Source organism: Salvelinus fontinalis, chromosome 37 (genome assembly GCF_029448725.1).
Source record: "Salvelinus fontinalis isolate EN_2023a chromosome 37, ASM2944872v1, whole genome shotgun sequence".
Taxonomy (NCBI): Eukaryota; Metazoa; Chordata; class Actinopteri; order Salmoniformes; family Salmonidae; genus Salvelinus; species Salvelinus fontinalis.
This window is the reverse complement of record NC_074701.1, coordinates 7834006-7847626: the sequence shown is the minus strand read 5'-3', so window position 1 is coordinate 7847626 and position 13621 is coordinate 7834006. Positions and strand designations below refer to the sequence as shown.

Below are 13621 nucleotides of genomic sequence, written 5' to 3'. Positions count from 1 at the left end.
TATCGGCAGACTCAATGGCCTTGGTGAACCAGGCGAGGCAGTCATTTGAGAAGCCAACTACTTCTCAGATAAAGTTCAGTGTGTCAAATCGGAGGGCCTGTTGTCCGGACCTCTGGCAGTCTCTATGGGGGTGCCACAGGGTTCAATTTTCAGGCCGAATCTTTTCTCTGTATATATCAATGATGTCGCTCTTGCTGCTGGTGATTCTCTGATCCACCTCTACGCAGACGACACCATTCTGTATACATCTGGCCCTTCTTTGGACACTGTGTTAAAACCTCCAAACAAGCTTCAACGCCATACAACACTCCTTCCGTGGCCTACAACTGCTTTTAAATGCTAGTAAAACTAAATGCATGTCCTTCAACCGTTTGCTGCCCGCACCCGCCTGCCCAACTAGCATCACTACTCTGGACAGTTATAATTTAGAATATGTGGACAATTACAAATACCTAGGTGTCTGGTTAGACTGTAAACTCTCCTTATAGACTCACATTAAGCATCTCCAATCCAAAATTAAATCTAGAATCGGCTTCCTATTTTGCAACAAAGCCTCCTTCACTCATGCTGCCAAACTTACCCTCGTAAAACTGACTATCCTACCGATCCTTGACTTCGGCGATGTCATTTACAAAATAGCATCCAACACTCTACTCAGAAAACTGGATGTAGTCTATCACAGTGCCATCTGTTTTGTCACCAAGCCCCATATACTACCCACCACTGCGACCTGTATGCTCTCGCTGGCTGGCACTCACTACATATTTGTTGCCAAACCCACTAGCTCCAGGTCATCTATAAGTCTTTGCTAGGTAAAGCCCCGCCTTATCTCAGCTCACTGGTCACCATAGGAACACCCACCCATAGCACGCGCTCCAGCAGTTATATTTTACTGGTCATCCCCAAAGCCAACACTTCCTTTGGCCATCTTTCCTTCCAGTTCTCTACTGCCAATGACTGGAACAAATTGCAAAAATCACTGAAGCTGGAGTCATATCTACCTCTCTAACTTTAAGCATCAGCTGTCAGAGCAGCTTACCGATCACTGTACCTGTACACAGCAATCTGTAAATAGCACACCCTACTACCTCATCCCCATATTGTTATTTATCCTCTTGCTCTTTTGCACCCCAGTATCTCTACTTGCACATCATCATCTGCACATCTATCACTCCAGTGTTAATGCTAAATATTTCGCCTCCATGGCCTATTTATTGCCTTACCTCCCTACTCTTCTACATTTGCACACACTGTGCATAGATGATTCTATTGTGTTATTGACTGTAAGTTTGTTTATGTGTAACTCTGTGTTGTTGTTTTTGTCGCACTACTTTGCTTTATCTTGGCCAGGTCGCAGTTGTAAATGAGAACTTGTTCTCAACTGGCCTATCTTGTTAAATGAATCTGGGAGAAAATAATAATAATAATTCTCCAGCAGGTGCCATTTTTTCTGCTCACCAAGCGAAAAGTTTTTGTATGGAGGTCAATGAGAGAGTGTCGAATTTGGTTATCAAAAAATAGAATAGCTTATTTGCTACGTGTAGCTTATTTGATCGAATATACGTTTGGTAATGATTAGGCTGTTACATGTACTGATATTAGTAGGACACGTGACATGCAGGAAACTTTTATTAAAAACACTATAGCGGAGTTGTGCCTGGTCGTCTATAGTTACCACAGCCACAAAGTTAAACCCCGCCCATTTCTACTATTTCTCTTCTTAATATGTTATTTTAAATCTAACCTTAACCACACTGCTAACTTTGTGCCTACCCCTAACCTTAAATTAAGTCCAAAAAGCTCATTTTAATTGTCATGCATTTTTATAGGCAATTTAGAATTTGTGGTTGCGGTAACTAGTGAAAACTGTTGTGCCTGTTTACACACGTATCTGCCCGCATTGGCTAGAATGGTCCCACCTGATGTTGCCGCCTCCAGAATGCCTTCCATTTTTTAAGACATTTATTTTCATTTTTAGAGCCGCTATTAATGGCAAATCTGTGTTGACACTCCTCGACCACTTATCAGTTTCCGGGTCACGCGTGAGGTGCCTTGCAGTGAGAGCTCGTGTTGTGACTTTCAGCGCCAGCAACTTCGTGTTTGAAATGGCCCTGTTCTGCAGAACCGCAGCACTGCTATTGAAGCCAAGAGCTCTCTCCTCCACTCTCTCTTTCGCTCGTCAGTACAGTGCAGGTAAGAGGTTACTGTTAATTTCATTTTAGAAAAGCAGTGCTTTTTTTTGTCATGGATGTCATGGACAATGTCATGGAGCTGGTTAACGTTACGTCATTACATGTGCGACGCTTGATGTTTTGCAGATGGATCCTAGAGACGTCCCTGGTTGAGGTTAAAGGGATATTTCAGGATATACTTCCCCGAGTCATATGAACTCGTGGATACATGGTTTGTGCCTCTGCGTGCAATTTGAAGGATGTTGCTATTTAGTGCAAGCACTAATGCTAAATACCGTTAGCGCAATGACTACGCAAATGGTAGTTAGCATTGGCTTGCAAAACGACCTCTAACTTCCTTCATACTGGACACAGAGACATACAAATGGCATCCACGGGTTCTTCTGCCTTTGGGGAAGTAGATAAAGGGCATCCTTGCCAAAATCCCGATGTATACCTTTTTAAGGTTACGGTTTAGGGTAGGGACATCCCTTTGCATATTGACAGAGGAAGAGGCGAAACCAGAGGATTTACCTAGCCCTAAAATCTGTCAGCGTGAGAAATCCTTTTATGTATAACGTAAACAAGTACATCGCCTTGGTCCGTATGTAACGGATGTGAAATGGCTAGTGATGTGTGCAGAGGGTCCCTGGTTCGCGCCCGTGTCGGGGCAAGGGGACGACGTAAAGTTATACTGTTTCATTGATGCTGTTGACCCGGATCACTGGTTGCTGCGGAAAAGGAGGAGGTTGAAAGGGGGGTGAGTGTAACGGATGTGAAATGGCTAGCTTGTTAGCGGGTACGCCCTACTAGCGTTTCAATCAGTTACGTCACTTGCTCTGAAACCTACAAGTAGTGTTGCTCCTTGCTCTGCAAGGGCCGTGGCTTTTGTGGAGCGATGGGTAACGATGCTTAGTGGGTGACTGTTGTTGATGTGTGCAGAGGGTCCCTGGTTCGCGCCCGTGTCGGGGCGAGGGGACGTACTAAAGTTATACTGTTACACGTACAATTGCCCATATTTTACCGCCCCAAAAACGTAATACTTCCAGATCAACTGTAATGCCAATACCATTGTAAAGCACAATTTCTCCCCTTTCCAACAGAATCAATTACACGACCTAAACGCTGCCCGTTTCTGCATAATTCAAGAAGGCAATGAGCCCCGTCGGGTCTTTTTAAAAATGGCTGGTGGGGAAGCGAAACTAATGCGTGATAATGAGAAGGAGAGATGTGTGGGAAAATTGCTTTTTTTCCACTCGATCTGTCCAACTTGTCACCTCATCGACTATAAAATCTAAATAAAACACTATAAAGAGTTATATAATGTCATTACATACCTATTTGAAGGTTTGTGTCGAATTTGAATCGGGTTTTTAGGGCGGTGCTAAAGTAATCTTAGATGTAAACAGCGGCTTTGAGAATGATGATCGCATGCAATGATGACAAAAAAAATGGCTAGGTATCCCCCCCTTACCCCCGTCCATTTCTTGTTTTTAAACGATGAGAGAAGTGCTACACCTGGTGGAGAGAGGTTGTAAGACAGAAAGAGATGCTTTATGCGTGCTGTACATTACGACATGACACGTCACAATGTAACGGAGGGTCTGTTTTTTTGAACTTTTCTCTAATACTATAGAGCCATTACCATGTCAATCAACGCTTGAATAGAAACCTAGTTCACAACCCCGATTTTGAAGTCAACACAGTCGCTACAGTCCCATTAGTTTTCTAATGAGCCCACTCCCTTAACTGAGAAGCAACCCCACACATGAATGGTCTCAGGATGCTTTACTGTTGGCATGACACAGGACTGATGTTAGCGCTCACCTTGTCTTCTCCCGACAAGCTTTTTTCCGAATGCCCCAAACAATCGGAAAGGGGATTCATCAGAGAAAATGACTTTACCCCAGTCCTCAGCAGTCCAATCCCTGTACCTTTTGCAGAATATCAGTCTCCCTGATGTTTTTCCTGGAGAGAAGAGGATTCTTTGCTGCCCTTCTTGACACCAGGCCATCCTCCAAAAGTCTATACCTCACTGTGTGTGCAGATGCACTCACACCTGCCTGCTGCCATTCCTGAGCAAGCTCTGTACTGGTGGTGCCCCGATCCTGCAGCTGAATCAACTTTAGGAGACGGTCCTGGTGCTTGCTGGACTTTCTTGGGCGCCCTGAAGCCTTCTTCACAACAACTGAACCGCTCTCCTTGAAGTTCTTGATGATCCGATAAATGGTTGATTTAGGTGCAATCTTACTGGCAGCAATATCCTTGCCTGTGAAGCCCTTTTTGTGCAAAGCAATGATGACGGCACGTGTTTCCTTGCAGGTAACCATGGTCGACAGAGGAAGAACAATGATTCCAAGCACCACCCTCCTTTTGAAGCTTTCAGTCTGTTATTCGAACTCAATCCGCATGACAGAGTGATCTCCAGCCTTGTCCTCGTCAACACTCACACCTGTGTTAACGAGAGAATCACTGACATGTCAGCTGGTCCTTTTGTAGCAGCGCTGAAATGCAGTGGAAATGTTTTTTGGGGAGCAGACTTTGAAAGTTAATATTTTTGTAATTCTCAAAACTTTTGGCCACAACTGTAGGCATACCTTCGGCCTGTCTGCTCAAGCGCCTGAGTGACTGCACCTCTACTTATACTAATTTGGGGTAATGAGGGACAGGTGGGACCAATTCCAGGTGCCAATTAGTTGCAGCACCTGGACTGGGTAGTATTAATGTTCAATCACCAGCCCCAGTTGGTGCCTGTAGAAGCTGTCCATGGTGCTGACTCACCTTGGCGCCTCTAGCCCTCTGGTGCTGACCATGGTCCTGCTCCTTTCTTTGTAGCTATCTGCTGTCCCCCCGGTTGCCACAGTTTATATGCAATATTTTTTTTATCTGAATTTATTCCCACAATTGACGAGTAATATGCGTAATATTATAAGCACTTCTACGCAGGATTGTTACCCATAACAGCCGGTAGTAGGAATGTTACGTTTTTGTCAACCGACGTGAGATGCATACACTCACTTAACCCACCACTCCCAAACAAACACCTCTGCAACTCTCTCCCCTTCTTCCCATAGATTAACACACACACACACACACACACACACACACACACACACACACACACACACACACACACAAGCTCAAATGTTCAACAGTTGTTCCATCCCCGAGCTCAACTCTAGAGAAGACTTGATGTGTGAATGCGTATTGTTTGGCAGTTTAAGGAGGCATGCCAGATTGCCATATTGAGCAGAAATGGGAACATTTTCACCACATAAGATTTTGTTGAATTAAACATATTTTTGTTTGTAAAAAAAAAAAAAAAAAAAAAAAAGTTTAGTCATCACAAATAAATCGATGCTTTAAACAGGTTAATATATTTGGTTGGGTCCCGTTGATATTTTTTTAAGTGCCTGTCCATTGCAGGACCTAGAACGGCATTATACCTTTTAAGCTCAAATGGCACAGAATTTGTGGCACTTTCTGTATAAAAGTCGAAGGCCAAAAGCAAATACACGGATTTGACAGTCAAGCTATCACTAAAATAAAAGTCAACCCCTTTCACTATGTAGAACTACCTGAGAAGTGATGATTCGTTGACGTTAAATAACAAAGCAACTGATTTGTTTCTGCCCTGTTTCGGCAGTCTCCCGGAATCCCTGTCTGACATTCTCGAATTTAGATGACTGTCTTCAACAAATTCTCTTCTATAACCAGTGATGTAAAAAGGATCAGATTATGTGTAGACTTTGAATGGGGTTAGTTTAGACAGCGTATACATCCCAAACATTTGCCTCCCGTTCTATTGATTTCAACGTTATATCGAAGGAAATCATTTTTTTAAACGCTTACCATGTTGGCGACCTATTTGAATCAAAATGCAACACTTCAAAATGTAGCTCGGTGTCTTCTGCAAGTTGTCCTCTAACCAGTGGTGTACAGATTATTCTCAGATTCCTGTGGTTTTTGAGCTGTGTTAGTTTGAACAGGAAGCTTTTATCCTAATCTCCCCCATCTCGCGCTTTTGATTTCAACATGATAATCGATAGGAGTGATTGACAAGTGTTGTGTTTCTCTCTCTGTTTTGGTGACCTCCGTATCAAAATGCAGCGGACTGTTTTTCTGCAGGTTGTCCTCTAACCAGTGACGTTAAAATCTCTAGTTTGAATGTGGTTTTTGAGTTGTGGTAGTTTCAACAGCGCATATAACCTGAATGATTTATTGCCACTTGTCTAAACAACTGGGTTTTTGGTGCGTGTGCAGTTTATAAGGTGCTTGTAAAAAAAAAAAAATTAAAAATACAAGTAATAACGATACTATTGTTGCACATGTATATGGTAAATGTCAAGTTTAGGTTTTCAATATATAAAATACTTTCTGCATGTTGGTTATTGATTTGGCCTATTTATTAAAATGTCTATTAATAGCAACCTGTGTTGGTTAGTCCACTCACTCTCAAGAATATCAGTCCACATCCTTGTTATTAGGTTTGTACTAACCTGGCTTGCTGAGCCATCCCACTTGCATTAGTTGGAGCGAAAACTTTTGCTGCGTTACAGGCCGACTACATTGCAGTAGCCTGCCGGTTCTCACAATGGCTGCATAGTTGTTTAACATATCAGCTAATCACATTTTATGACAGGAATCATAACCTATTCAATCTGGTGCCCGGCTGCACCATCGATGACACGCCATGCAACAATTGCTCGTTGGTGCACACAGCAAGGCTGCAATGTAGTCAGCCTGGAACGCCACCTTGGTCACGTTGAACGAATAATCCTCTCATTTATTGTGCAAGTCTATGTGTGTTTGTTTAGGTGGTCAGTATGAGTACATCCTGGTGGAGAAGCGTGGAGAGAATCAGGATGTGGGCTACATCCAGTTGAACCGCCCCAAGGCTCTGAACGCTCTGTGTGACGGGCTGATGCTGGAGTTGGGAAAAGCGCTGGATGCTTTCGAGGCCGACGGAACAGTGGGCGCCATCGTCCTTACTGGCAGCGACAGGGCCTTCGCAGGTGAGGGGGGTGTGTGTGTGTGTGTGTGAACGAGAGAGAGAAATGAGTGTGTGCACACGCATCTTGTGTCTTACACCTGAAAACTGTATGTGTCTCAGCTGGGGCTGACATTAAGGAGATGCAGAATCGTACCTTCCAGGAGTGTTATGCCGGGAACTTCCTAGCTCACTGGAACAGAGTCTCTACCATTAGGAAACCAGTCATCGCTGCTGTCAACGGGTTCGCTGTGAGTACACACACCTCAGTCAACAGTTAGTCTGTTATAACAGTATACACTAGAGGTCTTCACGGGTCCAGAAATTTGGAATGGACCGGTGGCCTTGCCACCCGGACCCAATATGCATAAATACATTATTTTGAAGTTGAGTCCCGTTCAGAATGGACTAGAGGGCATTCATACCTATTGCAAAAAGTCTGTGTAAAAACGGACCCAAACAGGCCATTGTTTAAGGAAAATATTAAAAGCCAATTTATTATATTGTGGCGAACACATTACAGTTGGAACTTAAAGGGGAATTTCACCCTGGGGGAATCTGGCCTTGTTTTCATCATGTCCAAGGCATTTCTAAGACTGTGAGATGTTACACACATAATTGCCCAGGAGGAAGGCAGGTCTGGGCTTCGTGCGCTGAATGATACACCCTATGACTGCTTCCAGTGTATTGATGGGGGTGAGATCTAAATATACATGTAATCCTGCTTTGTGGCATTTCTCGAAGGCTCCATGTTATACTGATCGCGCTATACGTTTTTGTGCATGTAGATATGGTTCTCCTTGTTTGATAGAGCCATTGGACGTCTTTCAGCAGTGTTCCTATTGGTAGATTCATTGTTAAATAAATAAAAATTCCAGCGCAATGCCAAGCATCGGCTGGAGTGGTGTAAAGCTCGCCGCCATTGGACTGGACCTGTGGAAACGTTTTCTCTGGAGTGATGAATCACATTTCACCAACTGGCAGTCCGACGGACGAAGCTGGGTTTGGCGGATGCCGGGAGAATGCTCCCTGCCCCAATGCATAGTGCCAACTGTAAAGTTTGGTGGAGGAGGAATAATGGTCTGGGGCTGTTTTTCATAGTTTAAGCTAGGCCACTTAGATCCAGCGAAGGGAAATCTTAACGCTACGGCATAAAATGACATTATAGACGATTCTGTGCTTCCAACTTTGTGGCAACTGTTTGGGGAAGGCCCTTTCCTGTTTCAGCATGACAATGCCCCTGTGCACAAAGCGAGATCCATACAGAAATGGTTTGTCGAGATCAGTGTGGAAGAACTTGACTGGCCTGCACAGAGCCCTGACCTTAACCCCATCGAACACCTTTGGGATGAATTGGAAAGCCTACTGCGAACCTGGCCTAATCACTCAGTTCCTGTCCTCACTAATGCTATTGTGGCTGAATGGAAGCAAGTCTCTGCAGCAATGTTCCAAATTTGTAGTTGAAAGCCTTCCCAAAAGAGTGGAGGCTGTTATGCCAGCAAAGGGGGACCAACTTCATATTAATGCCCATGATTTTGGAATGAGATATTCGACGAGCATACTTTTGTCATGTAGTGTAATTGATGAGGGTTGACATTGGTTATGATTAGCAATGACCGTGGATGCATTTCAATCTCACAAAATTATAGGCATGACGCAAGATTGGAATCCTAACAGATGTTGTTAACAAGCATTTTATATCCAGCAAGCTATCTAAGATGACAAGCAAACAGTGAGGAGAAACAATAATACAACAATTTACTATTGTAAATCTCTACAACTGAAGCTGGTTTTACAAAAAAAATAAAAATGATTTCCCAGTGCATGCCTGACAGACATGGCTGTAGGTAAATACATTTCTACTGTCTGGTCACTGTGCAAAGGTTGAGAGTTATGCCATATTTCTTTCTATTATGGTAGAAAATGTTGATGTTATGCTGGCACAGTTCAACTGTCGTTCAAACTGTACAATAGAGTATTATGTATTTATTTTAGTCTAACAGGCAATACCATGTGGTGCCTGGCCTTCTTCCTAAAGTGGATTCTAGATACTGAAACAGAATCCCTTTTACCTGCATGTGTCATTATAGCAGAATAAAGCTTGATTTGATCCAGTGTGTTTGTGTGAGAAACAGCAGCAGCAGAGATCACAACCACGGGAGCGTTCTAAAGAAATTATGGAGCTTTTATCAGAGTTTCTTAACTCAGAGGCGCATCCTCGCAAGACTTCCGGGAACGCTAGCGAAACAGACCCAACAGACCACGCTGGGGTTTGAGAAGTCAATGCAAGAAGGGAAAAACACTTCCTTAATTGTAAATTTTCTCTAAATCTAAAGGCACAACCTTACACTACATGGCCAAAGGTATGTGGGCACCTGCTCGTCGAACATTTAATTCCAAAGTCATTGGCATTAATATGGAGTTGGTCCCCCCTTTGCTGTTTTAACAGCCTCCACTCTTCTGGGAAGGATTTTCACGAGATGTTGGAACATTGTTACGGGGACTTAGCCACGAGCATTAGTGAGGTCGGGCACTGATGTTGGGCGATTAGGCTTGGCTCGCAGTCGGCGTTCCAATTCATCCCAAAAGTGTTTGATGGGGTGGAGGTCAGGGCTCTGTGTCGGCCAGTCAAGTTCTTCCACACCGATCTCAACAAACTATTTCTGTATAGGCTTTGCGTTGTGCACGGGGGGGCATTCCCCAAACAGACCATTATTCCTCCTCCACCAAACTTAACAGTTGGCACTATGCATTGAGGCAGCTAGCGTTCTATTAACATCTGCCAAATCCAGATTTGTCCGTCGAACTGCCAGATGGTGAAGCATAATTCATCACTCCAGAGAACGCATTCCACTGCTCAAGAGTCAAATGGCGAGCTATAAACCACTCCAGCCGACGCTTGGCATTGCACATGGTGATCTTAGGCCGCTCGGCCATGAAAACCCATTTCATGAAGCTCCCGACTAACAGTTATTGTGCTGATGTTGCTTCCAGAGGCAGTTTGGAACTCGGTAGTGAGTGTTGCAAACGAGTACATACATTTTTATGCGCTTCAGCACTCGACGGTTCCGTTCTGTGTGCTAGTGTGGCCCTACCACTTTGCGGCTGAGACGTTGTTGAAATTTGACAAACTGATGTGTTGGAAAGGTGGCATCCTATGACGGTGCCATGATGAAAGTCATTGAGCTCTTCAGTAAGGCCATTCTACTGCCAATGTTTGTCTGGATATTGCCTGGCTGTGTGTTGGATTTGATACACCTGTCAACAAAGGTGTGAGACAAGCATGAGCTTTGCTAGCTAATGTTGCGATGACATCACCTACAAGTGTAATCAGGGATTTCTATTGGAGAAGCAGTTTTAGCCTGTTTTATTTTATTATATATTTTTAGGGAGCATATCAGCGTTAATATTGCAGATACATTGTGGCTTCTATCAATGTAATTGTCTGCATCATTTCCCCCAAAAATGTGTGTTAAAAAAAAAAATCAAACATATTTTCCTTCTTTATAATTTCCCCTAACCCTACCATCCCTCCCCTAATTGGAGTAAACTAATTAAATATATTTTTCTTATTTTTTTTATTAACACCCCCCCTAATTGGAGTAAATTAATGGACAACAAACAATACTTCAATTTCCAGCTTTCACATACTACATACATTTCACGGACAGTATATTTTACATGAATTATCTTTTGTTTGTTTTTTGTCCTCGACTTCAGCTACCCTGTCTTTGTTGTGGTACTGACAGTAAAAGCAGTCTCAGAAATCCCAGACCTAGGGCAACACCACTGTCGGAATTTCTTGGCCACTTCTAATAGGGATATTTTTTGGAGGGGGGGTGGTTGCTCTTCAGACAGAGAACTCCGAAACAATCACGATTTTGGGTAGGGGGGGGGTTAAAAATAATCCCCTCGGAAACATGACGGAGGTAGACACGAGCGTAAGCTTGCAACGCAAACGTCAATGGTGCAAACAAACGACTTTCTTTGCGAAAAACACTAATTGAAAATATCCCCTGCGAGCTCCATCTAGCTACAGTAGCTACAGGAAATATTTACGACAGGACGTCAATGGACAGACCTCTGGACGGGTTTTCGGCGCACGTCCCAACTCCGCCCTTTCCTCTTTGCTCAACATACCTTGTACAGACAGACGTGTATGCTGAAACATTGGCACGTTGTGGGAGGTAGTCTGTATAGCGAGACTAGTACCACAAGAACAGCTTGGTTTTGTGTGTGTGTTAACAGTGTGAGGGTTAACATTAATTCTGTGTGTGCCTCTCTCTCGCTCTATGTATTTTTCTCTAGTTGGGGGGAGGCTGTGAGCTTGCTATGATGTGTGACATCATCTTTGCTGGAGAGAAGGCTCAGTTTGGACAGCCTGAGATCCTTTTGGGAACAATCCCAGGTACCACTAATCCCTGATCTATGTGGATCGAAAATAGTTCTGTCTGTCTGTTGGTCTGTAGGTTAACTGTACTCTGTGCGTAGGTTCTGGTGGTACTCAGAGACTGACAAGGGCAGTGGGGAAATCTCTCGCCATGGAGATGGTACTGACTGGAGACAGGATCACAGCACAGGAGGCTAAGCAGTCAGGTATCACACACACAAACCTCACATTATACATGCAAAGGAGGGTAAACAGTCAGGTAACTCGCAGACACATACACAGAAGGTTAAACAGTCAGGTAACTTGCACATAAGCACACACACACAGACACGCACACACACAGGAGGCTAAACAGTCAGATAACACGCACAAACCTCACATTATACACACACTTACCATGCTCTCTCTCTCTCTTAGGTCTGGTGAGTAAGATCTGTCCAGTAGACCAATTGGTGTCAGAAGCTATTAAATGTGGGGAGAAGATCGCTGCCAACTCCAAGATCGTGTCTGCCATGGCTAAAGAGGCCGTCAACGCAGGTTAGAGAGCTGATCTGATTTTTACATATTTAATAAACCCTTCTCTGACCCTACAATGATATGTGAGATGTTTAGATATTTAATGTTTTGTGAACTTGATTTAATTCAAACATTTATTTTTATCTCAGTCCCTAGTCTTTTATTGCTTTAGTTGTATTGATTAATGCAAGATCTAACGTGTGTGTTGGTGTGTAGCCTACGAGCTGACGCTGGCTGAAGGGAATCATCTGGAAAAGAGATTATTTCACTCCACCTTCGCCACGGTCAGTCAATCTACTGATGTTCTCTTATTCAGATCAACCGTTTTCTTAGGAAGCTCCTTTTGGCATAACCTGGTCGTACATGCCACCGTTTCTCAGGTGTGTTCTGTGTGTGTACTCACTGACATTGTGTTTCCGACAACAGGAGGATCGTAAGGAGGGCATGACCGCGTTTGTGGAAAAGAGAAAGGCCAATTTCAAGGACCAGTAGAGGAGCGAACACAAAACCCAACAGACCAGGATGTGAATCTCCGATCCAAGGGTTCCTGAAGGCTGTATCCTGACTTGATATCTTGACTCATGACTCTGATGTTGGCTTAGATAAGATTGAAATAATCTTAACTGAAGATTATTGTGAAGAGCAGACTTTTACATGTAGACCTTAAGTTAGGAATTTAGCCCTGAATGACACCCGGACAGACAATTTAACAGACTAATCCTGAGCGATTTACTTGCCTTATCACGGTTTCATACCCTGTATGCAGACTGCGTTGTATGCTGTATGTGTGCAGTACAGTATAGTGTGTTTGTATGAAAGATGTTTTAGGTCATCGTCCATCATAGAAAAACAAATATCTTGTTGGGAGTAAATGGTAGAGGCCAAGCGATATCAGTCACAACCGCTAACACACACTAACACAGCCTCTTCACTGTCCAACTGAATCTCACATTTTCTAGAAAATTAATTGTTCCTCTGTACATTGTGCAAATAAAGTCGTAAAAAGGTATGCATCTGTCCATTTGATTTATTCAGTCGGTCATATTGTAGGCATTAAGAAGAATAAAGCCAAAATTCCTGTGTAAGATGCTTTTTCAGTGGAGATCCATTTTAGCATGCTTTTTAGTCCAGCTGTAGGTTTAATCTAGGTCCAGGAAACCAGCTCACAATGATCAGGTTTAATGTAACAATACCTTAATCTGTGTTTGGTGATAGACAGCTGTTAGTTTGATGAAATGTCTATTGGGAAATGACCACTAAATTTAATAGATGGAAGCGATGATATGATCTGTTTTGTTTCGTTGAGTTTCTTTCTCGTGTACTAACTGGAGGCAGCACAGCCTATGCCCATCATATAAAATCATTAACATGTACTATTGAATTACATTTACATTTTAGTCATTTAGCAGACGCTCTTATCCAGAGCGACTTACAGTCGAGTGCATTCATTTTATTACATTTTACATACTGAGACAAGGATATCCCTACCGGCCAAACCCTCCCTAACGACGCTATGCCAATTGTGCGTCGCCCCACGGACCTCCCGGTTGCGGC

General features: G+C 43.4%; 1 protein-coding gene across 1 annotated transcript; it reads left to right on the top strand.

Annotated features, from left to right (window-relative positions):
- Positions 1-1913: 1913 nt before the first annotated feature.
- echs1 (enoyl CoA hydratase, short chain, 1, mitochondrial) lies at positions 1914-13076 on the top strand. The gene is made up of 8 exons (XM_055901801.1): positions 1914-2193; positions 6989-7186; positions 7285-7412; positions 11470-11569; positions 11653-11757; positions 11969-12088; positions 12284-12351; positions 12494-13076. Exons 1-8 carry the CDS (start codon positions 1923-1925, stop codon positions 12557-12559), a joined length of 1056 nt encoding a protein of 351 aa, XP_055757776.1. The 5' UTR covers positions 1914-1922; the 3' UTR covers positions 12560-13076.
- The last annotated feature ends 545 nt before the right edge of the window (positions 13077-13621 follow it).